Raw genomic sequence first — 26,086 nt, 5'->3', positions numbered from 1 at the left:
CAAGCTCAATACAGCTGAGGCAGTTTATCTGAATCTTAGGAATTAGGAATCTGTTCTAATTTTAGTACTGAGTATCCTAATGCTTTTTACTTAAATAATTTTTAAAACAATAGAGTTGCCATTTAACATCTACTGTATGTCAGACTCTTATGTTTGATGTTCTGTATATCTTTGACTTTTTAAATGTCTATTTGGACAGTGTATTTGTCCTTTTGAATATACAAGTTTAACAACATATTGCAGAGCTAAGATGCAATTCATCTACTTATAAATCTATAGCTTGATTATTGATCAACATTTTACACTGGCTTCTAATTTTCTTAAAGCTCACATCCAAGGAGTTTAAACATTTATCCATTTATTCAGTAAATATTTATAGCATGTCTATTACATGCCAAGTACAGAAGATGCAGTGGTGGAGTGGACACATTTTCTGGCCATCTGGGCTAATAATCCAATAGAGGGGTCTATTTATCAAGCTAGGATATAGAGAAATATGAGATTATAACTGGTGCTCTGTAAAAAAGAGATAGATTTAGGAGAGCTTAGTACTGGGTGATTTAATCTAGTCAGGGAAGGTCATGAAAACTTTCATGAGGACCGAGTAAAGAAGGGAGAAAAAGTATTGTGGGCAGAGGAACAGTACATATAGTGGGAAAAAGTGTTTTTGGCAGAAGGAACAAGAGATGTAGAAGGGTAAAGGAAAGAATGCCCCAATGCTGGAGTTGAAATACAAAGCCCTCCAGGATTTTTACCCCAGATGCCCATGTTAACGCACGTGCCTTCCTATCTAAACAGGGTAACAGAAATTGTTCTCAGCAGTTCTGATGAGTGACCTTCTTAGTTGAATTTTCTGGGATTGGGAAAGGAATCAATGTAATGTTAGTTTGAATTTCTGACTCTGTCATGTTAAATACACACTTTTACAAGAAGTATTTTCTTAATAGATGAAAAATCAGAGCTCCTTCCATCTCTTTTCACTCACCATATACCATTTCAAAGTTCTGTAATATATTTACTATTACACTTTTGCTCTAAGGTTTTTAATACGTGGTTTTAAATTAGTATCTAGGCACATGTTATCCAACTGCCACTTCAGCCCATGAAAATTAACCTATTTTTAAAATATAGATAATATGATATAAACTGATGAGTCTAAGATACCTGTGAAATATAGTCTTATCTGATTGTAAGCTTTCAAATTTCTCATCACTTTCCTAGGGGAGTAAGATTTGCTATAGGGAGTTATACTTTGTAAGTTATTCCGTTCTGTACATTATTTATGAGTTTTATTATGAGTGCAATTGTAGTAATTCTGTTATACACTACTGAATATGTATTTAATGAATTGAATTCACATTTAGTCAGTTTGTGTTAAAGTGACTTAATGAGATGCTTCACTTTTCTGTGTTAAAAGCAGGTCAAGGTCAACTGAAAGACTGAACAATACATTATTCAGTGCTCAATTTCTGCATAACTTGTACCTTTATGATGATTCATGGTTTAAATAAGCCAGTTAATAACATTTCCTGTAACAATTTCTAATAATTCTCTAAGGTCACTTTACTATTAATATATTGGCAAACTGTATTTTTACTTACCAATACACGGGAATTCTAACATTATTTGTTTTGAAAATGGAACATGTAGAATAAGGTTGCATCCAATAACCAAAGAATAGAAGAGTGATAAAAGAGGCAATGGGACTGGTCATTTGGACCTGAAGATACTCACTTTTCAATATTTGAATTTATAGAAAACAGTAAATAAATATACTGGAACTTTATTCTCACACTGGTGATATTCATGAAAGTCGTGTTCAAAATAAACATGGAAAAGGACTCACTATCTGTGCAGGATATTTTACCTCTTGTTTTATCTTTCTTCTCTCTAAGCCTTCTTTCTCCTCTCCTTATCCTAATCACCTTGCCTCATTGTTAAAGGAGACAAATGCCACAGACAGTAACGATCATCATCCAAATCCACGTACCACCTGGCTGGGTCAGCTTCCACTCTTCTTTCCTAGAATAATGAAGTTGATGTGCATTTTCCTGAAGGGCCATTCCTCTGTGTGTCACCTGGATCCATCTGTTCCTACCTTTCCACGAACTTTATTTTTTACCTCTCTTCTATTTCCTGCATCTTTTTCTTCTCTCTTTAATACAAGTCTTTTCATGCGCTCATGACCCCTAGCTTTAAAGTAGACTTTTCTTGACCCCTGGTCTACCCTACAGATGCCACCCTGTTTTCCTGCTCTGCATCCAGCCAAGGCACTTTGAGGATTTTCCTGCATTCAGATGCTCCTGCTGTCCATTGGTTCTGCCTTCCCCTTGCCCACCCAAGGCTGCCTACATAATGTGGATGAGTTCACTGGGCATTTTTTGTTTGTTTTGTTTTGTTTTATTTTTCTGAGACAGAGTTTCGCTCTTGTTGCCCAGGCTGGAGTGCAGTCTTGGCTCACCGCAACCTCTGCTTCCTGGGTTCAAGCGATTCTCCTGCCTCAGCCTCCCGAGTAGCTGGGATTACAGGCATGCACCACCATACAAGGCTAATTTTGTATTTTTAGTAGAGACGGGGTTTCTCTATGTTAGTCAGACTGGTCTCAAACTCCCGACCTCAGGTGATCCACCCGCCTCAGCCTCCCAAAGTGCTGGGATTACTGGTGTGAGCCACAGTGCCCAGCCCTACTGGGCAGTTTTAAGTCCTCATCTTCTCTATCTCCACACATTATCTTCCTTTTGACACATTTTTCTCTCATCCCAAACAGTCCAATCTCCTGATTTTCCTCCTGTCTCCATGGAAACTTGCTCCTACTTAGTTTTCTCAGGTACTCCTATTCTACTCTACTTTTTATGTTTTGTTTTCATATGGCTTTAAACCATTTTTTTTTCCTGAAGCCTTCTGTTTTTTCTTTTATAAATTATTTAACCAAGACTTACTTTGAGCCTCATGCTTTAAATGTTATCATTTCTTGACATGTATACTTGCATATCTCACATCTATTGAAATCTCACCCTAAGTTGCACTCTGTGCCTCTTTTCTGTATTCCTCAATTATCCCTGAACCAGTCATCCCTCCAGTCCTCTATCCTTCCAGATGCCTGAGTCAGAAACCTGGCAGTTATTCAAGATACCTCTCTGTTATGCATCCTGCTAAATCCACCACCAAGTCCTATTTGATTCTTTCTCAGAAATACCTCCTGAATTCTTTCCTTTCTAACCATCTCCATAAATAACAAAACCACTATGTATTTTCAGCTAGGTTACTGCAAAGCCTTCTAATTACTCTCCCTCCTTTATATTGTGCTCATCTCAAGTCCATTTTCCACACAACAGCTAGGATGCACTCTTAAAATTCTAGATTCAGTTATTTTACATTTGGCTTAAGATCTCCCAGTGACTTTCCGTTTCATAGAAACTAAAATCATCTTCAACATTTCCATTGGACCTCACATGATCTAGCCCTTGCCTCCCTCTCTGAACTCATTTTGTGTCTTTTGTCCTCCTATGAGACTGAGCTAAACTCACTCTCCTTATGTTTTCTTAAAAATGATTCTTTTGTTTCCATGTCAGGGCCTTTGCACATATTGTTCTATTTGCTTGGAATGTTCTTCCTTTGTGCTCTTCACTTGAACATTTCTCTGGAATCACAGGAAATGCCGTTGTTTAGGAGAATTTTCTTTCAAATGTTCACAATCCAAATTAGAAATGCCTCTCCTAATATTGTCTTCTAGAGCATAATATTATATTGCTTTATAGAATGAATCATAATTTATTACACTATATTGAGAGGCAATACAGGATGAGTTTTTTCATAGATAAAATGGGGATAATAATGTTTATCTTAAAGAACATTTGTAAAGATAAAATGATGTACATTTGTAGAATATCTAGTAAATGCAGCACATAGTAGACACTATATAACTTTATATATTTATGGCATTTGTGTATGTGCAAATAATTATGCCTGAAAGTATAAAACTACCAGTCATGATTCTTGGTATATAATAGGCTGCTAGTAAATATTTGCTTAATAAACTGATGAATTGTGCAGTGCACCTTATAACTAGGTTCAGTGATCTTCAGAGAAAAAAAGATGAATTATATTTTCAAGAATATGTAATAAATTGTGACCTACTCATTAAAATAAGTGTATGTTTTTGATCTGGAAGGATCTTTAACATTTTATCTGGCCAGTCCCTTTTTTCTGGCAAATATGCTTTTTATTATTATTCCCATTTTGCAGATGTGACAGTCTAGGTGCCAAGAGCTGAAGAACTTCCACAGATTACAGAGTTAATAAATGATTGGATGACTGCACTCATCCTATTATCCTGGATTTTGTTGCAGCATTCCTAATGTTCTTTCTTTTTGGAAATATCCAGAGAACGATGTGAATATTTTTTATGGGGCTGACGAAGTTACTTTGATGACCGTTCTTAAATTTTCCATCTTGGGCAGTTAACATTGGAGTTGATGTTTTCTCTCCCACAGCCTCTCTGCTGTTCAGGGCTCCATTGCCTTGCCTCCATGGTTCCCCTGGCACTCTTTAGTAACCTCTAAAGTGATGTTTCTAAAAGGCCACCAGTTGTTCTTGATTCACGTTGCTTTCCTCTGTTAGCCTCCATAGAAAAACAGTACCCTCAAATTTCAAAATGACTAAACATTGATTCATGTTTTCAGTGTATTACTTTGCCAACCAGTATTTCCTAATAAGAGGCAATGAAAATATTTAACATGTCCCCACAACCGGGGCAGGCATCCCATATCATTTCTGGATTCTGCATATATTTCATTGCTTTGGATTATTTTTTCTACATGCTCATCAAATTTGAGAACTAGAAGGTATGTCATATAATTTAATTCTCAAATTTATAAGCAGGGAAACCAGGCTTTGGGAATATAAGCAGCAGACTCAGCGTTCCAATATGGGTTGGTAGCTCAGAAGAAAATTGCCATTTGTTTCGTAATGCACCTTTGTTACCAGCCTACTCGCTTTTCCATTTGAAAGAGGAAGCAATGCAATAGCGTTTAGAGTATCAAACACAAATTCTATGAAAACTATATGATTGATTTTAATGTTCATTTATATATTTACTATTTGATCTTTTGCAGTTTAACAGCAATGCTCAGGATGTGAGCTGTTTTCAGCACCTTGTCCAAGCAAATGTAAGAAATAAGAAAGTATTGAAAGATGCGGTGAATAATATCACAGCCAAAGGAATTACAGATTATAAGAAGGGCTTTAGTTTTGCTTTTGAACAGCTACTTAATGTAAGTATCATGCTGTATCTTTTTTTGTTCTTTTTCAATTGTAGTATCTGAATTTCAATATTCTGATAGTTACTGTCTGGGATTAGATAGTACTGTTTTCCATTTATTTAAAAAGCAGATGTGTGCAGGCAGAAGAAACCTTTGAACTATTTTTATTTTTGAATTTAAAATTCAAAATGTATCTAAAATGTAGATTGTTAAGTTTTTGATCTTTATTTTTTTCAATCCTGTCTTGGGAAATGTTATTATAATTTTATTTACTTAAATATACAAATGATCAGCAAGTCCTAATGTGTTAATTTACATTGATATTTGCGTCCAATAATAGTACTTTCAGTATCAAAAACAAAACCATGTCCTATGGTTTTGTTTAACATTTTTACAGGATAGTTCTTTAGGTACATATTATTTTGCCTATTTTACACATGCAGATAAAAAAGACAAATCACCAGAGAAACTAATTTTAGTTAAGAGATTTGAGGCACATTTCACAAAAGTATTTTGATGATAAAATATGCAACTTTTTGTGTAGTCAGATTTTCAGATAGGTTACTTTCAAAGATAAGAGCCATGCTTGAAAGTGACAAATTATATTAGTTAATACTTGTGCTTCTACAATGCTTGATTAAAAGCTTTTACTCCCAGTGTTCTAATGGCTGAGTCAATGGAGTGAGATGACCTGAAACAGGATCTTTTCATTAATAAAGAAAAATGTTGTATTTATTAATTTTCACAACAGAAAGTGGGTTTTATCTTCTTTGAAAAAATAAGGTAGAGCATGGACCTTCAATGACTTAGAACAGTAAAGAAAAATTAATGAGTTTTTAAAAATATTAGTTATTTAAAAGCCAGGGCTGTGCCATGCTGTACAATATGGTAACAACAATCACAGGTGGCTAGTCAGCACTTGAAAGGTGGCTGATCTGAATTGATGTGTTGCATAAGTATAAAATGCATACTGAAGTTTGAAGACTTATTATGGAAGAAAAAGCTGTATAACATCTCAATATTGATTAATGTTCAATATTCATATTAATATTTTGGATGACTAGGTTAAAGAAAATATATTATTAGGATTAATGTTGAATATTTCTTATTACTCCCCTTAAGTAATTATTAGAAAATTTAAAGTTCCATATTAGTCTCATGTTATATTTCTTTTGGACAGCACTGAACCTAGGGTTGACATTTTCAAAGAAGCTGAGCATTCATAAATTAGTGTGATCTTTTATTCTCAGCATTTAAAGCAAATACATTTCACAACAGTAGAAAAGTTAAGATAATAATTTTAGACCTCAGAGAAGTCCAGCTTTCTAAATTAATTGTTCATTTTAATGGCCCTTTGGTGCTAATCCATCATTCTCCCATATCTAACTCTTTTGGAGACCTTAAAGTGTAAGAAGATTTACCATGGACTTGAGTCTTTCAGGATTAGAATATTTGTGGTTGGTTGAGAGAGGATAGGAGGATATCGTGGGAATAGGTATCGGCCTTTACAAAGGAACAAAAGAGTATTGGATTTTAGGTGATCAATTTTAGGATTTGTGATTTCAAACAGGTAAAGTGAATAAAGTAGAATGAATAAAGAGGGAAGAAAACACTTATTTGGAAGTGGACTGAAGATACACATTTTAAAATAATGTTATTTTTTGATTTATACTATAAAATTATATGGGCATAAAATTGACATAAGCATCTATTAAAAGCTCATTTTTTAAGAAACTACTGAGATTTTATTATGCGCTAGGCAGTCTTCTAGGGAGGGACAAAAAAGTCTGAGCAAAAAAGACAAAACTTCCTTCGCTTATGTAGCTTACATTCTGTTGGGGGACACCAACAATAAACAAGAAAATAAAATATGTAAATAAAACAAAGTAAAATGCTGTGAAGATACTATCTGGGAGGGAGACTGCAATTTAAAACATAGTTGTGAAGAATCACCTCATGATAAAGTGGCATTTGATCAAAGGCTGAAGGAAGTGAGATAGACCTATGGTTATCTGGGTGGTGAGGGGAAGGCCTGATGAAAGGGGTGGGCCTGAACTGATCCAGGAACCAGTTCTTAGAATATATTTTGTGAGCAGATATTTCATTAATGACTTGCAACCTGCTCATGAACTTTCCATATAGCTTTATTTTCTCTTATATTGTGAATTATATGCACATTGTTTTGTGTGGTTTTGTTTTTAACAGTATAATGTTTCCAGAGCAAACTGCAATAAGATTATTATGCTGTTCACGGATGGAGGAGAAGAGAGAGCCCAGGAGATATTTACCAAATACAATAAAGATAAAAAAGTGAGTGTAATTTTATAATATTTAAAATTTAATATTGATCTAGGTGGTTTTTAAAGAGATAGTGGTTAGTGGTAGTGAGGGGAGAATTTTTGGTTTAAAACTTGAATGTGCCAATTACAAAGCCATACGAATCATAGATTATGAACTAATGGGTGAATTAGAGAGCTGTTAAATACAATATTTGTATCATATTCACAGGCAACTCATGCCTAATATTTTAATACAATATATGTATGGGTCCTATTTTATTCTTATGCATAGATTGTAAATAAAATGTTATTAAAATAGAGAAATCCAAGGAATGGAAAAATAGGAAAAATTTAAACATTTAAAGTTTATTGGATAAAATTTATTATATTATTTAATTATTAAAGATTGAAGTAATACTCAAATTTCCTAAATACTCAACAAATGTCTATTGTTTTGTAAATTTACAAAAAGGCAGTTTACAACAGCAAAAACTACATCCTCATTTGAAAACTGATTCCTTTCAAGAAAAAATGAAGACAAATCTTTTTTATAGGTATAATATATTAAAAGAAAGCATTTCATGAGCAAATGAAGACTGTGAAGATTAGGGTTTGTAGTTGGAATATATTTGAATGTATGCTTTACTATAAGGGAAGAGTATTACAGAGAGGGGGACCTCACTGAACCTGTACTGTGGAGGAATATCAGCTTCAGTCAAACTCTAACTATCTTCTCTAGCAGTCCTATCATCAGCTTATTTCAATTTTCTGATCAACACTCCATATTTTGTAAGAGTACTGTGATTCTCAACCTAAATGTTTCCTAAAATGCTAATGATTCATTTAAAAAGTAATTAGAAATTATAAACTTTCTGGTGTTTCAACAATTTCTACAAAAATTATACATTTATATATAAGAAGACTCTGCAGGGTAAAATGCTCATTCACTTTGCTTCTGATTGGAATTGTCACCATTTCGAAAGGTGTGGTTATTACTAGCTCTAATGGATTGTTTTATATGTGGTTGAGGAACACATATGGATTGGGTGTTCAAAAGCAAGACAAAAATGAATTAATATGTTCAGATGGTTTGGTGACAAAATATTGTGAATAATGGGGAACAGTTTGATGAAATAATGAAACAGTTGGTTGAATTAGTGAAGAATTTACTGGTTTAAAGCCTCTTTTCTATGTATCGATCCTGAAAGTGTCCAATCTAAATATCATTATCTTGAAATACAGCTGCTCATTCCAGTCACCATTTACAGGAGCTCAACTTTTCACACAAAGATTTAAATTTTTGGAACACTTTAAGACACTCTAGGTGCTAAAATTTTTGGCCTATGAGTGTCTAAAAATGATCAAAGGACTGAAATAATATACACATAATTTCACATTACTTACACTCTTTGCTTACTGCATGTACTACAGTGTCACACAGTTTAATGTAAGGTTTAAGGATACTTCTTTTGGTTTTTGTTTAGCATCTGATGATTTTAACAGTATAGAGGAACCACTTTTGAAAAGTTGATAAATGAACTGAGCTGTTAATAGATTGTGAATATTTTCAAGTGATAACTAGATTCTATGAATATTTCTTTCAAATCATCAGAAATGAAATTACTGGGAAGATGCAGATGCATTAATCTAGTATATAATATGCATATCTTTATTTAATAACTGTTATTCCTCAATCAAAATTCAGGGTAATCCTCACCACCTGGAGGATGTCCCTGAACCTCCTTCCCACTGTAGGCTTCTTTTGATGCTTGGCCTCTGATCCCATAGTACACTGTGCAAAGCCATGTACATATCCCTCACTCTATACTCTACCCACGGCATCTCTCCTCTGTTCCTCTCTGGATTAAAAAAAAAAAAAAAAAAAAAATTCTATAATATCGGGGCTGTGTCCTGTTTAACTGTGAACTTTAGGCATGCATCCCAGAGCACAGATCCAATGATAGTTCCTAATACATCACAACAAATAAATCGAGAATACATAACAGAGGTTGGAAGCATGAGTGCTGTTACAGGACAGATTTATAATTATGAAATATAACTGGGGGCAAGTAATATGCTGCTTTCACATATTTTAAATAATCTAGCATTTCCTTATTTTGAAGAACTCAAATATAACAAAAGTTTAACACAAAATTCAACTCCGTTAATATAAAATGTACTGTCTCAAAAATTTACAAATTAACCTTACTCTGACAATTAGAAGAGACTTTTTAGGATCTTATAATTTGTCATAATTTTAAGTATATTATTTTGTGAGAGAGGTATGTAAGTGCAAGCCACTACTTACATCATTTTAAAAGGTATTAAGTGTAAATAAATTGTTTTTTTCCTTTCATAATGAAATCATCCAAAGCAACCACTAGGAATCTTGTTCACCTCTACATACTTTATTTCAAAAAGGAAAAGTTTTTGACTCAAAGATGACAATGAATTTTACATTCTGTATTCAAATTTGTGCATAAGATATATCTGATTTTAAAAGAGTATAAAGGTTTTTTTAGGTAGATTTAAGTAAAAAATAAATAAATAAAAACAAGTTGCTTTCATGTAAATTCAGAAATGTGGTATTTTTTTTCCTCTGAATTCTCTGTATATCCAGAATATTTTTTTCTCAGAATTCTCTGTATATCCAGGATTAACACAGTGTCTTGGAGACATATCATTAATTTGATCTTTTTCTGTTTTTTAAACGCACAAGGTTTTATGTTATAAGGAAAGCAAATGTATTCCACCCACTATTTTCACAAATTGTTCAGTTGGTTGAATTAGTGAAGAATTTACTGGTTTAAAGCCTCCTTTCTATGTATCGATCCTAAAAGTGTCCAATCTAAATATCATTATCTTGAAATACAACTTCTCATTCCAGTCACCTTTTACAGGAGCTCAACTTTTTAAACAAAGGTTGCGTTTCATGACAGGATAAACCACATGATAAAAGATTTATATCACATGTACTTTTATAAAACTAATAAATCAATTTATATTCAACTTCAACAGTCCTGCTGTTTGTCTGCTAACATATTGATGCTGTGTTTTAAGAACACCACACATTTTTCCTGAAAACATACAACCTTTATTAATGCCAAGGAAATTTTGAAAATTAAGTAGTTAGCATTCAGTTATGATGTTTCATTTAGTTTTGTCTCATCTAACATAAAAATTAAGATATTCTTCGAACTGCATAGTATTTGTTTTTCTAACTTCAGAGGCTATAACAAAGTTCTGTGATACACACAGTAATACAAACATAAAAGCCTGCATATACACACACATATATCTGTCTCCACACTTATTTATATCTGTTTCAAATGGATATCCCCTCCAGGAACAAGGAACCACGTATATAACTTTGGCATGACCTCTCTTACATAAAGTGATATGAGTAAAAGCCAACAGAGGGTTGAGAAGTAAATGAGGAATGAGGAAGTAGAAATATAAATATAAGCTGTTTTTCTTTTTTAAATCATGGCAAATTTGCTAAGAAATAAAGGAGAAGAATAAGTTAACTCAGGGTCATGTTATGTGCGCACGCACACATGCATACAAACACACTGCTGAGGGTTTGGTTCCAGATCACCACAACCACAACAGGGTGAATATTGCAATTAAGTGAGTCACACAGATTTTTTTTTTCCCATTGTGTATAAAAGTTATGTTTACTAAATACTGTAGTCTCTTAATTGTGTGATAGCACTTTATCTTAAAAAAAGTACATACCTTAATTAAAGAATACTCTATTTTTTAATTCACAAAATGTATAACAAACATTAACGATCATCTAAGCCTGCAGCAAGTATTTGTATTTTTTGCTGGTGGAGAGTCTTGCCTTAATGTTGGTGACTGCTGACTGATCAAAGTGGTGGTTGCTGAGGGTTGGATGGCTGTGGCAATTTCTTAAAATAGGACAACAATGAAGTTGGCTGCATTGACTGACTTTTCCTTTCACAAAATATTTCTCTGTAGTATGCAGTGCTATTTGATAGCATTTTACCCACACACACCTTTTAAAAAGTGAAGTCAGTTTTCTCAAACCTGGCACTGCTTTATCAAATAAGTTCATCTAATATTCTGTATCTTTGGGTCACTTGAACAATATTCACATCTTCACCAGGGGTAGATTCCATCTCAAGAAACCACTGTCTCTGCTCATGCATAAGAAGCAACTCCTCATTTGTTAAAGTTTTATCATGAGATTGTAGCAATTCAGTCCCATCTTCAGTGTCCACTTCTAGTTCTCTTGCTGTTTGCACCACATCCACATCTGCTGTTATATCCCCCACTGAAGGCTAGAACCCCTCAAAGCCATCCACGAGGGTTAAAATCAACTTCTTCTGAACTCCTGATAATGTTGATATTTTTGTCTTTTCCCACGAATCAAGAATGTTTGTAATGGTATATAGAATTGTGGATCTTTCTAGAAGGTTTTCAGTTCAGTTTTCCCAGATCAGTAAGAGGAATCACAATTTATAGCAGCTATAGTCTTACCAAGTGTGTTTCTCAAATAATAAGACTTGAAAACCACAATTAGTTCTTGATCCCAGTGCTACAAAATGGAAGTTGTGTTAGCAGGCATGAAAACACATTAATCTCCTTGCAAATCTCAATCAGAGCTCTTGGGCGACTACATGTATTGTCAGTGAGTAATAATATTTTCTTCTAACGGTAGGTTTCAATAGTGGGCTCAAAATATTCAGCAAACCATGCTGTAAACAGATGTGCTGTCATCCAGGCTTTGTTGTTTCATTTATAGAGCACAAGCAGAGTAGATTCAGCATAATTCTTAAGGACCCTGAGATTTTTGGAATGGTTAAAGAGCATTGGCTTCCACTTAACGTTACCAAGTGCATTAGCTACTAACAAGAAAGTCATCCTGTCCTTTGAAAGTTTGAAGCAGGCAATAACTTCTCCTCTTTAGCTATGAAAGTCCTAGATAACATTGTCTTCAAATACAAGGCTGTTTTTCTCTACATTGAAAATCTGTTGTTTATATAGTTGCCTTCACCAGTGATCTTAGCTACATCTTCTGGATAACTTGCTGCAGCTTCAGTATCAGCACTTGCTGTTTCACCTTGCACTTTTATGTTACAGAGGTGCCTTTTTTCCTTACACCTCATGAACCAACCTCTGCCAGCTTCAGGGACCACTGATTATAACAATATAATATCACTATATTCACTATATCAGATATAATGATCACTATAACAGATATAATAATAATGAAAAAGATTAAACTACTCTAAGAATTACTAAACTGTGACAGAGACGTGAAGTTAGCATGTGCTGTTGGAAAAAATGGCACCAGTGGACTTACTTGATACAGGGTTGCCAGAAACCTCGAATCTGTAAAAAAAAATGCAACAAAGGACCATGATAAAATGAGATATACCTGTATACACATATGAGTATATGCATATGCATATTGTTTTACAATATAATACCTTATACATTATTATATGCTAAAGATGAATGAGAGGATACTCAGACGAGGAAAGCTTATAGATACAAAACTGAGAAAGGCTAATTGATAGAGATCTTTAAAAGAGGAGGGATTGAGAGAGATGGAACACGTTTCTGAATTTGACAACTAGATATTTATTTCTGGAAACACTGCTGTCCCACATTTCATATGCACTCTGAAGTTAAATGACATCCCACATTTTCTAATGTGAGAAGACCGTGTTAAATGAATAAAACGTTCATCTTGTAATTTGAGATATTTGGGTATAGGCATGCAATCACGTTACATCATGGGAAATTTAGTATCCATCCCCTTAAGCATTTATCCTTTGCAGTAAAAACAACCCAACTATACATTTTCATTATTTTTAAATGTACCATTATTATTTACTATATTCCTCTTGCGCTATTAAAGAACAAGGTCTTTTTCATTCTAGTTTTTTGTACTCATTAATTGTCTCCACCTCCCTACGAACCCCCAACACTACCCTTCCCAGCCTCTGATAACCACTCTTCTCTATCTCCTGAAGTTCAATTATTTTGATCTTTAGATCCCACAAATAAATGAGAACAGGTATTTGAATGTTCTGTATCCACTAACAATGAGTACAAATGATAACAGACAACCACCTTTAATTCAGTTATACTTTTGAATATATTTGTATTTTATGAAAACAACATTCGCATAGTGATTGTTTATGCCAAGGACATATGTATACGTGTAGAGTGCTTATATACATAAAATAGTATACATACATACATTGTATATTTTTCACCATCTTCAAATATGGCTTCAAATGTGTGTGGATGAATTGAGGAACACGTTCTAACTTTATTGCCTGCTGTATACACACCCACCCTGTGTGAGTGATCTGCAGCCCACAGATATTAATAGCAAAGATAATTGTTTATTGTTGTTATCTAAAGTTGTGCATGCAATACTAATTCCAGAGCCACAAAATTAATGTTACCTAATAAGTTTATTAGCACAGCATTTCACTTTCCACAAAAATACTATCTTTCAAATGGCCAATGTGTAAAAATCAAATTTGATAGAGTTAGTAAAATGTAAATGCTCAGTACTCTTAAAAATTCTATATTTGAATGCAACTTTTTAAAACTTTTTTTTAAAAAGTTCATGTGTACTCTGTTCTGTTCCATTGGTCTATAGCTCTGTTTTGGTACCAGTACCATGCTGTTTTGGTTACTGTAGCCTTGTAGTATAGTTTGAAGTCAGGTAGCGTGACGCCTCCAGCTTTGTCCTTTTGACTTAGGATTGTCTTGGCAATGTGGGCTCTTTTTTGGTTCCATATGAACTTTAAAGCAGTTTTTTCCAATTCTGTGAAGAAACTCATTGGTAGCTTGATGGGGATGGCATTGAATCTATAAATAACCTTGGGCAGTATGGCCATTTTCACGATATTGATTCTTCCTATCCATGAGCATGGTATGTTCTTCCATTTGTTTGTGTCCTCTTTGATTTCACTGAGCAGTGGTTTGTAGTTCTCCTTGAAGAGGTCCTTTACATCCCTTGTAAGCTGGATTCCTAGGTATTTTATTCTCTTTGAAGCAATTGTGAATGGAAGTTCATTCCTGATTTGGCTCTCTGCTTGTCTGTTACTGGTGTATAAGAATGCTTGTGATTTTTGCACATTAATTTTGTATCCTGAGACTTTGCTGAAGTTGCTTATCAGCTTAAGGAGATTTTGGGCTGAGACGATGGGGTTTTCTAAATATACAATCATGTCATCTGCAAACAGGGACAATTTGACTTCTTCTTTTCCTAACTGGATACCCTTGATTTCTTTCTCTTGCCTGATTGCCCTAGCCAGAACTTCCAACACTATGTTGAATAGGAGTGGTGAGAGAGGGCATCCCTGTCTTGTACCAGTTTTCAAAGGGAATTTTTCCAGTTTTTGCCCATTCAGTATGATATTAGCTGTGGGTTTGTCATAAATGGCTCTTATTATTTTGAGATACGTTCCATCAATACCGAATTTATTGAGCGTTTTTAGCATGAAGGGCTGTTGAATTTTGTCAAAAGCCTTTTCTGCATCTATTGAGACAATCATGTGGTTCTTGTCTTTGGTTCTGTTTATATGCTGGATTACGTTTATTGATTTGCGAATGTTGAACCAGCCTTGCATCCCAGGGATGAAGCCCACTTGATCATGGTGGATAAGCTTTTTGATGTGCTGCTGAATCCGGTTTGCCAGTATTTTATTGAGAATTTTTGCATCAATGTTCATCAGGGATATTGGTCTAAAATTCTCTTTTTTTGTTGTGTCTCTGCCAGGCTTTGGTATCAGGATGATGTTGGCCTCATAAAATGAGTTAGGGAGGATTCCCTCTTTTTCTATTGATTGGAATAGTTTCAGAAGGAATGGTACCAGCTCCTCCTTGTACCTCTGGTAGAATTCAGCTGTGAATCCATCTGGTCCTGGACTTTTTTTGGTGGGTAGGCTATTAATTGTTGCCTCAATTTCAGAGCCTGCTATTGGTCTATTCAGGGATTCAACTTCTTCCTGGTTTAGCCTTGGGAGATACCGCACATCTACAGCCATCTGATCTTTGACAAACCTGAGAGAAACAAGAAATGGGGAAAGGATTCCCTATTTAATAAATGGTGCTGGGAAAATTGGCTAGCCATAAGTAGAAAGCTGAAACTGGATCCTTTCCTTACCCCTTATACGAAGATTAATTCAAGATGGATTAGAGACTTAAATGTTAGACCTAATACCATAAAAACCCTAGAAGAAAATCTAGGTAGTACCATTCAGGACATAGGCATGGGCAAGGACTTCATGTCTAAAACACCAAAAGCAACGGCAGCAAAAGCAAAAATTGACAAATGGGATCTAATTAAACTAAAGAGCTTTTGCACAGCAAAAGAAACTACCATCAGAGTGAACAGGCAACCTACAGAATGGGAGAAAATTTTTGCAACCTACTCATCTGACAAAGGGCTAATATCCAGAATCTACAAAGAACTCAAACAAATATACGAGAAAAAAACAAACAACCCCATCAAAAAGTGGGGAAAGGATATGAACAGACATTTCTCAAAAGAAGATATTCATACAGCCAACAGACACATGAAAAAATGCTCATCGTCACTCGCCATCAGAGAAATGCAAATCAAAACCACAATGAGATACCATCTCACACCAGTTAGAATGGCAATCATTAAGAAGTCAAGAAACAACAGGTGTTGGAGAGGATGTGGAGAAATAGGAACACTTTTACACTGTTGGTGGGATTGTAAACTAGTTCAACCATTATGGAAAACAGTATGGCAATTCCTCAAGGATCTAGAACTAGATGTACCATATGACCCAGCCATCCCACTACTGGGTATATACCCAAAGGATTATAAATTATTCTACTACAAAGACACATGCACACGTATGTTTATTGCGGCACTATTCACAATAGCAAAGACTTGGAATCAACCCAAATGTCCATCTGTGACAGACTGGATTAAGAAAATGTGGCACATATACACCATGGAATACTATGCAGCCATAAAAAAGGATGAGTTTGCGTCCTTTGTAGGGACATGGATGCAGCTGGAAACCATCATTCTTAGCAAACTATCACAAGAACAGAAAACCAAACACCGCATGTTCTCACTCATAGGTGGGAACTGAACAATGAGATCACTTGGACTCGGGAAGGGGAACATCACGCACTGGGGCCTATCATGGGGAGGGGGGAGGGGGGAGGAGGGAGGGATTGCATTGGGGAGTTATACATGATATAAATGATGAATTGATGGGTGCTGACGAGCTGATGGGTGCAGCACACCAACATGGCATAAGTATACATATGTAACAAACCTGCACGTTATGCACATGTACCCTAGAACTTAAAGTATAAAAAAAAAAAAAAAAAAAAGTTCATGTGTAACTTTAAAATATCAAAATGACAAACATAGGGGAAGAAAGAAAATACAAAAGAAAAATAAGACTAACAAACTAAAATAAACTAAAATAACAAACAAGACTAACAAACTAAAATAACAAACTAAAAATAACAAAATGACAATAATAAGTTTTGTCTTATCAATAATAATTTTAAATGTAAATGAATTAAACTCCCCAATCAAAAGACTCAGAGTGGCTGAATGAATAAAAACAAAGCCCAACTATATGCTGCCTATCAGAAATCCACTTTAGATTTAAGGACACAGATCGGCTGAAAGTGAAGAGATGAAAAAAGTTATTCTGATAACCAAAAGAGAGTATGGGTGGCTACACTTATATCAGACAAAACAGGGTTTAAGTAAAAAAACTGACACGAGACAAAGAAGGATGTTATATAATAAAAGCATCAATCCAGCAAGAATATATAACAAAGATATATGCACCCAACATCAGAGAATCTAAATATATAAAGCAAACATGGACAGCACTGAAGGGGCAAATAGGCAGCAATACAATAATACTAGAAAACTTGAATACCTCACTTTCAGTGATAGATAGAACATCCAGACAAATGATCAATAAGGAAACAGAGGACTTGAACAACACCATAACCAAATAGACTGCAATAGATTGAGAACATTTGACCCAATACAAATAATACACATTTTTCTCAAGTGCACATGGAACGTTCTTCACGATAGATCATGTGTTAGGTCACAACAAATTCTTAACAAATTTAAGATTGAAATCATACCCAGTTTCCTTACTGACCACAGTGGATTGAAACTAAAAATTAGTAGTGGAAAGAAATAGTCTCCTTTTGCAGATGAAGTGATCTAAATATAGAAGACACTAAAGGACTTCAAAAAGCTCATTAGAACTAATAAACTTCAATAACATTGCAGAATACAAAATCAACATTTGAAAAATTAGTTGTGTTTCTGTACACTAACAACTGACTACCTGACAGGGAAATGAGGAAAACAATCTCATTTACAATAGCACCAAAAAGAATACTATAGTTAGGAATAAACTTAAAAAGGGAGGCAAACTTAACAAATGAGTTTTGTATACTGAAAACTGTAACACTGTGATGAAAGAAATTAAAGAAGACACCAATTGAAAGACATCTCATGTTAATGGATTGGAAGACTTAATATTGTAAAAATTTCCATAGTACCCAAAGTTATCTACAGTTCCAATGCAACCCCCATCAAAATCACAATGGTATTTTTAATAAAAATAGAAAAAAATCCAAAATACATATAAAACTACAAAAGACCACGAAATAGCCAAAGAAATCTTGAACAAAACAAGACTAAAGCTGGAGGCATCACACCTCCTAATATCAAAATGTATTACAAAGCATCCGGTAATCAAAGCAGTAGGGAACTAGCATAAAGACAGACATTTAGACCTCTGGAACAGAATAGAGATCCCAGAAATAACTCCGTGAATGTATGGCCAACTGATCCTCTATAAGGGTGCAAACAATACAGAATGGAGAAAGAATAGCCTGTACAAAAAATGGTGTTGGAAAACTGAATACTGACATGCAAATAAAGATGAAATTGGATCCTTATCTGACACCATACACACAGAATAACTCAAAATGGATTAAAATCTAAAATTAAAGGTCAAAATGGATTTAAGACCTAAAATGTTAAAACTCCTAAAAGAGAACAAGGAGAAAGCTTCATGGCATTCATTTATTTTGGTAATGATTTCATGGATATAACACTAAAAACATAGGTAATAAATCCAAAAATAAATGAGACTACATCAAGCTAAAACTCTTGTCCACAGAAAAGGAAACAACCAACAGAGTTATAAAGACAACTTTTGGAATTGGGAAAATATTTACAAACCATATATTCAATAAGAGTTAGTAGACAAAATATGAAAATAACTCCTACAACTCAATAGCAAAAACCTCCTAATAACCCAATTGAAAAATGAGCTAAGTACTTGATGTTTTTGGAGAAAAGACATAGAGGTAGCCAATAGCTACATGAAAAAATGTACACTACTGGTCATCAGGGAAATACAAATCAAAACCAAAATGTGGTATCATCTCTTACCTGTCAGGATTGCTGTTATCAAAGAAACAAAAGACTAGTGTTGGGGAGGATGTGGAGAAAGTGGAATCCTTGCACAACGTTGATGGGAAGGCAAAATTGTGTAGCACCTACAGAAAATAATATGGAGGTCCTCCAAAGAATTAAAAATATAACTACCTTAGCATCCAGCAATCCTACTTCTGGATATTTATCCAAAAAACCTGAAGTTAGGATCTTGAAGCGCACTTCCATTCAGAATAGCCCAGATATGGAAACAACCTTAATGTTCCTTGACAGACGAAGGGATAAAGAAAATGTGGTATATACATACCATGCAATACTACTCAGCATAAAAAAGAAAGAAATTCTCAATGTGTGCAAACCTGGATGAACCTTGAAGACATTGTATCAAGTAAAATCAATAAAAAAAATTGCATTATTCCACTTACATGAGATATCAAAAATGGTCAATTTTATAGATTCAAAGAGTGAAATAGTGGTTGCTGGAAGTGGGGAGAAGGGAGAAATGGGAAGTGGACATGAGGTTTCAGTTAAGCAAGATGAATAAGCTCCAGAGATCTGCTGTAAACATTGTACTTAGAGTCAGCAGTAATACATTGAACATTTGAATGTGTGTTAGGATGATAGCTCTTATGTCGTGTTCTTGCCATAATATAATAAAATTTAGAAACAGAAAAATTACAACATCTTGAAAGAAAGTATGGTGAGCTTAAAAAAATAAAAAAAACAACAACAACAACAACAAAAAAAGAACTAACTCTTTGTTTTCCCCCATGCTTCTTGTTTAATACTATTGTGGCTGCAGAATCCTTCATTTACATTCATATTTCATCTAGATGAATCAGAAATATTTCAGAGCAATCTGGGTAGGCCTGATGAGGTACAATTGGAGAGCTGAAGAATGAGGCTGCAGCAGATACACAGCACAATTTAATGAGGCCAAAAGGTTTGAGAATTAGAACAAAATGTTTGAGTTCTTTTGTGAAATGTACTACTCTCGGGAATTAATCTACCTGATTATAGATAGGTATAGCTTTAAAACTGAATCCATGTTAATCTCCTCACACAGCTGTTCCAAATTAAAATACATTTGCTTTATAATCTTTACCTGCAGCATTGGCATTCCTTAGGGCTCACCCATGTACATGAGACCTCCTTAAAAATAGTGCCAAAACTAAAATGAACTCGATCACGTAGTCCAAACAAATGAATAAAGGAAAGTAAAACCAGACACAGAGTTGAAAGATAATTCCCAGGGCTAGCAAAATTAAAAAATATTTTATTTTCCGTAGAATAGCCAAGGGACTGCTTAGCAATATATACTTAAGATTGCCTAGCCAGTTAGGAAATAGTTCTCTGACTCTTACCTTAATTCTAAGAATTAATTTAAAAAATGAAAAAACATTCAAATTAATAAAATAAAAATTTCAAAATACCTAGTAAATTGAATGAGAACAAATAAAAAAATTATATGATAGATCTGAAATAACTTTCAAAGAATGCACATTTGAAGTTATCACTTGACAATAAATCCATTTTTGACAATGCATTATTCTTAATGCACTTATTTTAAAGAATTTACTTTAAAAAGTGATCGAGAAAGTCTTTTCTATTTTGCTCTCATATCCAAACTAGAAATAGTCAATAGTTTATAAAATCTAAACCAAGTTACAAATAGCTGAATATGCAGATGTGTTTTATGTAGTTAGAGTGAACACGGTCAGTTTTTCAACAGATAGTAAGGAAGATAATCCATGGGAAATAATTGATTGCATATCTACTGTCTCTGCTTGGCTTCTTCATCAGGCAAAAATAAAGCCTTTAGAGGAAATGTCCAAATATATGATAATGAAGGACATTTAACTTGTAACTTTTAATTCTATTTAACACATGGATTGCTTCTAAAAACTTTTATTTCAGATATTTTGATGCTTTCAACAGTTACTTAAATTTTTAGCTTTCGAATAGGGCTCTACCTTTGTTCATAAAAACCAAGTATTCTGGAGTTACTGTGAAGCTGAAAACAATAATTGCCATGTAATATGCCCAGCCAGTAGCGTGATCATCAATTTAAAAGATATGTTTTATGCACATATGTGTGCGTGTGTGTGTTCTTGTCTCTGATAACATTTATTTACACTCGTTTCTCTTAGAGTAAAATTAATGTTATCAATCCCTCAAACTATGGAATATTTTACCAGGCACATCTTCAGCTTTGAATTATATGACTTTAATGCATTTTGCAAAGTCCTTTTAATATCTGAAACAAACGGAATGAAAAATGAGGTTAAGTATTACTTTAAGCACAGAGTATATGATATGATGTAAACTTTATAGCACAGAAATGACACATGAAATTCCAAGTAAAATTTACTACCTAGAATTGAGATTGCCCATTGTTTGTGTTAAAATGTTATGCCAGAAAGTCACTTTTTGCTGATTTTTCTGTGATTCTTCTCTCTGATTAAGAACTCTACTCACAATATATCTTCTCAGAGGGATTTTTCCCCACTCAACCTTTCTACAGTGGAACCTTTCCCCAGACATCCCCTTTATCATTCTCTATTTCAGCACCCTCTTTCTTCCTGGTCTTCTTTCCCTCATATTACCATTTTTTAATTATTTTAATGCTGTGTTTGCTTTTTATCTGGAGCCTTCCTATCTAATATAAACTCCACGAAGTAGTTGTATACATTTGTAAACATACCAATGAATTCTTAAAGGATGGCACAGTACTTGATACATGGTAGTTGCTCATTACTAGCAGATATGTTGGTCATATCAGTACATATGCAATAAATATGCTCCTAGTCTATACAAAATTCATAAATGTTAGAAAAATTAAATAGCTTTGTTCTTCTTTTAGAAGGAAATCATTAAAAACAATTTTTTTCTAAATATTGGAATGTGGAATAAAATTGATGTAGATGTTCTTATATATGTCATCTCATAAGTAGGTAACACTTCAGCTTATATAATAAATGATTGTAGTGATGGCACCTTTCCCTTCACTCTAATCATCTAACACGTAGTTTTTCATGAGCATTCTCATTATCAGTGTCAGCAAAGTATTTGACATTTCCCAAGAGGATCATTTGAAATAAATCACCATACAGCTTCTGTTCTACCCTCTCAGCTGATAATACTCTTTGCAGAACTGTAGTTGCTTGAAAATTCAATGGATCCCTAGCTTATTCTTCCTTTTTCTAGTACTATAAATGCATATAGAGAAAAAGGAAACCTCAGATTACTTCCTTACAATCTGATGTTGTGAGGGTGATTCATAGTTGCTAGTGAATTAAAAATATCATAGCATGTATGTTTGTCAAACACCCACATGTAAGACACATAAGAGAAATATTAGCTTGGTTCTTTTTGAATGTGTGTGCAAAACTTACATGACTACTGCACTTTGTTGTCCTTTATAAAACAGTTTTTCTGTTGTATTCACTTGAGCAAATTCAACAGACATTGATTAAATTCTTGTTTCCGTCAGACCCTCGGCCATATTTGTAAATTTGCAATAAATACGGGAAATTTCATATAGATACATCTTATGTGGACATAATGGCATTTAGAAAATACTGACCCCTTTTCATTAGAGTTTGTTGCTAAGTATGATAAAGCACACCAAATTTGCTCATCTAGAAAGGTGTTATTTTGAGTTATTTTAGGTTCCTCTTGAGGCATAAAAGGCTAAAGACACACTGATGGGAAATATTACCTCATTTAATACTAACAGTTTGACTACAAAAGACAAACATTGGTGTCATCATCATCTTCATTACCATCGCTAACACAGAGCTTATAATTTCCATATATTAATGCTTTATATTTACTGTTTCATTTACAACTGGAATAATCATATGATATAATAATAATATCATCATCACCATCACCTCCGTTTTGGAAATAAGAAATCCAAAATCAGAAAAGTAAAGTAACTTGCTGAAAGTCGTACGGCTACTAACTGGCAGAGTCAAGATGGTAATCTACAGTCTGAATTCCGTAACCTCATGCAGAATGCTCCTGACTGGCCATATGTCTGTGTCTTTCTCTGAGCAGCTCAGTGGCTATGCTAATCATAATTTGCCCACCCAGGAGCCTGCCTTCAAGTCAGACAGCAAGACTTCCCCACAGGGATCTGCTCCTCACAGCTTTCACAGGCTAAGGTGGATTGCCAAAACTTTGCAGGCTGTGAGTAACTTTCAGATCCTTGGGCTTTATAAAATAAAGTGTGAAAGGTGAATTTGGACACTTTTATTTATTACATAATGCTATAAAACTGGAGATACAGACTATTCAAATGCTCTGGATTCTGATGTATTTGTGAATTATGGAAACCACAGTAGAATTGTATCCTAAAATATTCCATCCAATCTAGTATTTTCATAGGCTTAATGCCAAAAATTTTAGTACACAGAGTAGATTAATAAAACCTATTTCTGACTTCATTTTTCTAACATGATTCGAAGGCTGAAGTTTTTATTTTAGTTTTATTGGCTTTCTTCATAGACTAATTTCCATTATTCTTTGGAGATCTGCCTATTGTAAATTAAAGTTGAACTCTGGGTAACTGATAATTGTTGAGGTGACAGTTTCCAGTAACTGGGTTCTGCTGGGAAACAAATTCCTATGGCTTTTTAAAATAGGTTGACCCTGTGGCTTTGGAGAACTCTTAATTGAAGACAAGTATTTTAGTTTTCAAACAAAACAAAACAAAAACAGAAACAGATTAGCAGAAGTCAGAACTGTAGGATAAAGCTAAAATCAGTGGTATATAAGGAACAAATCAGTAATACATTGTAAATAGCCAAAACTGCTGTTACTTAAAAGTCTTCTCAAATCAAGTAGGCCAGAGCTGTAATACCAAATTTGAATTATTGAATTATTGTTCCTTTCAGAGGAAAATTAGTTTTTGAAACAACTGAAAGTAAAATTATATAAGTTTATGACTATGTTAAAAAGCCATAGGGCCATAAGAATTTTTTTTTTTTTTTCTTGAGACGGAGTCTCGCTCCCTGGCCAGGCTGAAGTGCAGTGGTGTGATCTCAGCTCACTGCAATCTCCGCCTCCCGGGTTCCAGCATCTCTCCTGCCTCAACTTCCCAAGTAGCTGGGATTACAGGTGTGTGCCACCATGCCCAGCTATTTTTTGTGTTTTTAGTACAGAAAGGGTTTCACCATGTTGGCCAGGATGGTCTTGATCTCCTGACCTGGTGATCTGCCTGCCGCAGCCTCCCAAAGTGCTGGAATTACAGACATGAGCCACTGTACCTGGCTAGGAATTTAATTTTTAAGTTTATTTCCACCCCCCGCCCCCCACCCGCAACTGAGACAGAATCTCACTCACTGTGTTGCCCAGACTGGAGTGCAGTGGTGTGATCTAGGCTCACTGCAACCTCCACCTCCTGGGTTCAAGTGATTCTCCTGCCTCAGCACCCTAGGGTAGCTGGGATTACAGGCGTAAGCCACCATGCTCAGCTAATTTTTGTATTTTTAGTAGAGATGGGGTCTCACTCTGTTGCCCAGGCTGGTCTCGAACTCCTGAGCTCAAGTGATCCACCCACCTCAGCCTCTCAAAGTGCTGGGATTACAAGCGTGAGCCACCACACCTGGCCTTAAGTTTAATTTTATTGTCTGCTCCCCAAATTACTGCTTTTACAATTATATAACTATGCATGAATCCAGAATTATAAGATTTTTATTTTCTAGGAAGAACATAGTACATAAATAAGTGTACTAAGTACACTTTATTTTGCCTAAAAAATTTGTTTACCTCCAGTAAGGATGTCTGCTTATTTCATATTAAATAAAAAGATTAAGAATGTATGATGATGTAAGTATAGTGAAACAGCCCAAACTGCAAAAGGCAAGACAACTAATAGCCCAGTTTTTGTCCTGCTCTTAACCACATACTGTAATGAACTTATTGATATGTTGGATAACACCAAAGTCTGTCTTAGATCCCTCTGGTAAGAAGTAGAAACCACTCAAGTGTCTATTTACTTGTTCTTCATTTAACAAATGTTTGTTTTCATTGATGAGTAATGTACTACAGTAGATGCTAAATTGTACAATCTTGGCACTTTTAAAACCCAATCCAACGTCTATTCAATACTAGCTTCCCACTGTATTTCTGTTGAAGACCTGTACTCCAGCATTATGAAAAATAATTGTCAAAGCCATCCGTTATTGTATATGTCTCATGTGGCTCTATGATGAAAATTTCATAGAAGCAAACCTTTTGAAAGATGAGCCTATCTAAAATCATACATGTTCAGAAACATTTAGTTAATTTTCTAGGAACATTTTACTCAGAACAGAAAAATTTCATGTGCATTTGTTATATGAACCTAGTGTTGTGATTATAAATATACTACTAGGCATGAGTAAAGGAATTTTTTCTCCACAAAAGTCACCTTAGCCTGGATGTAGATATGCTCTCATGTAAGTGATTTGCTTAAGTGAGAATTAAGATGAAATATTTAGCTTGTGTGACTACCAGTTAAGCATTTTGAGTTATTTTTATATGTCATTTTGTTTTTATGTAAGATCATGCAAATGTACTTAAAGGAACTGTACAAATACACATCTTTGAGAATGTAATTTACCTTAAATTTTTAATTGTATGTATTTGAAGAAATCACTTTATTTTTCTATAACTTCAAAATTATGGCTAAACAAGAACTGTAAGTTTAAAGAAGTAAAAAAAAAAAAAAAAAAGAAGAAGCAGGTTATCAATCACCTCTATGGACTTTAGCATCTGGAATTTAGTTCATTGACTATTCCACATGGTGGCAGTAGTATAGTATGGAATAGGGATGAAACAATTTACAATTCCAAATAGAAATTTGTGTACACAAAAATTAGTTCAAACTTAACCAATACATTATGTATACGCACTATACAATATGTAATGTGAATGTTTATGAAATCAATGAAGTTAAAATTCTTATGGAATTAGCTTAAATGTACAAAGAAAAGACAAGTATGGCACTAAGGAATTAAATTTTTTTATTTTAATTTTTTACTGTCATCCGAAGAATGTATGTAAGGTAC

General features: G+C 34.3%; 1 protein-coding gene across 4 annotated transcripts in view; it reads left to right on the top strand.

Moving 5' to 3' along the window:
• The window catches only part of CACNA2D1 (calcium voltage-gated channel auxiliary subunit alpha2delta 1), a 517,017-nt gene that overhangs the window by 418,231 nt on the left and 72,700 nt on the right, over positions 1–26,086 (top strand). For all 4 annotated transcript variants that reach the window (XR_004058100.1, XM_010387918.2, XM_030933213.1 and 1 more), the window contains exons 11-12: positions 5,115–5,273; positions 7,467–7,571. Coding sequence is in view for 3 of the 4 variants with exons in the window: in XM_010387918.2 (XP_010386220.1) it covers positions 5,115–5,273; positions 7,467–7,571 (264 nt within the window). In the remaining variant the exon portion in view is untranslated. The remainder of the gene's footprint in view (positions 1–5,114; positions 5,274–7,466; positions 7,572–26,086) is intronic.

Source organism: Rhinopithecus roxellana, chromosome 6 (genome assembly GCF_007565055.1).
Source record: "Rhinopithecus roxellana isolate Shanxi Qingling chromosome 6, ASM756505v1, whole genome shotgun sequence".
Lineage (NCBI taxonomy): Eukaryota > Metazoa > Chordata > Mammalia > Primates > Cercopithecidae > Rhinopithecus > Rhinopithecus roxellana.
Note: the sequence above shows the minus strand (reverse complement) of the source record. Positions and strands in the feature narration are given on the sequence as shown.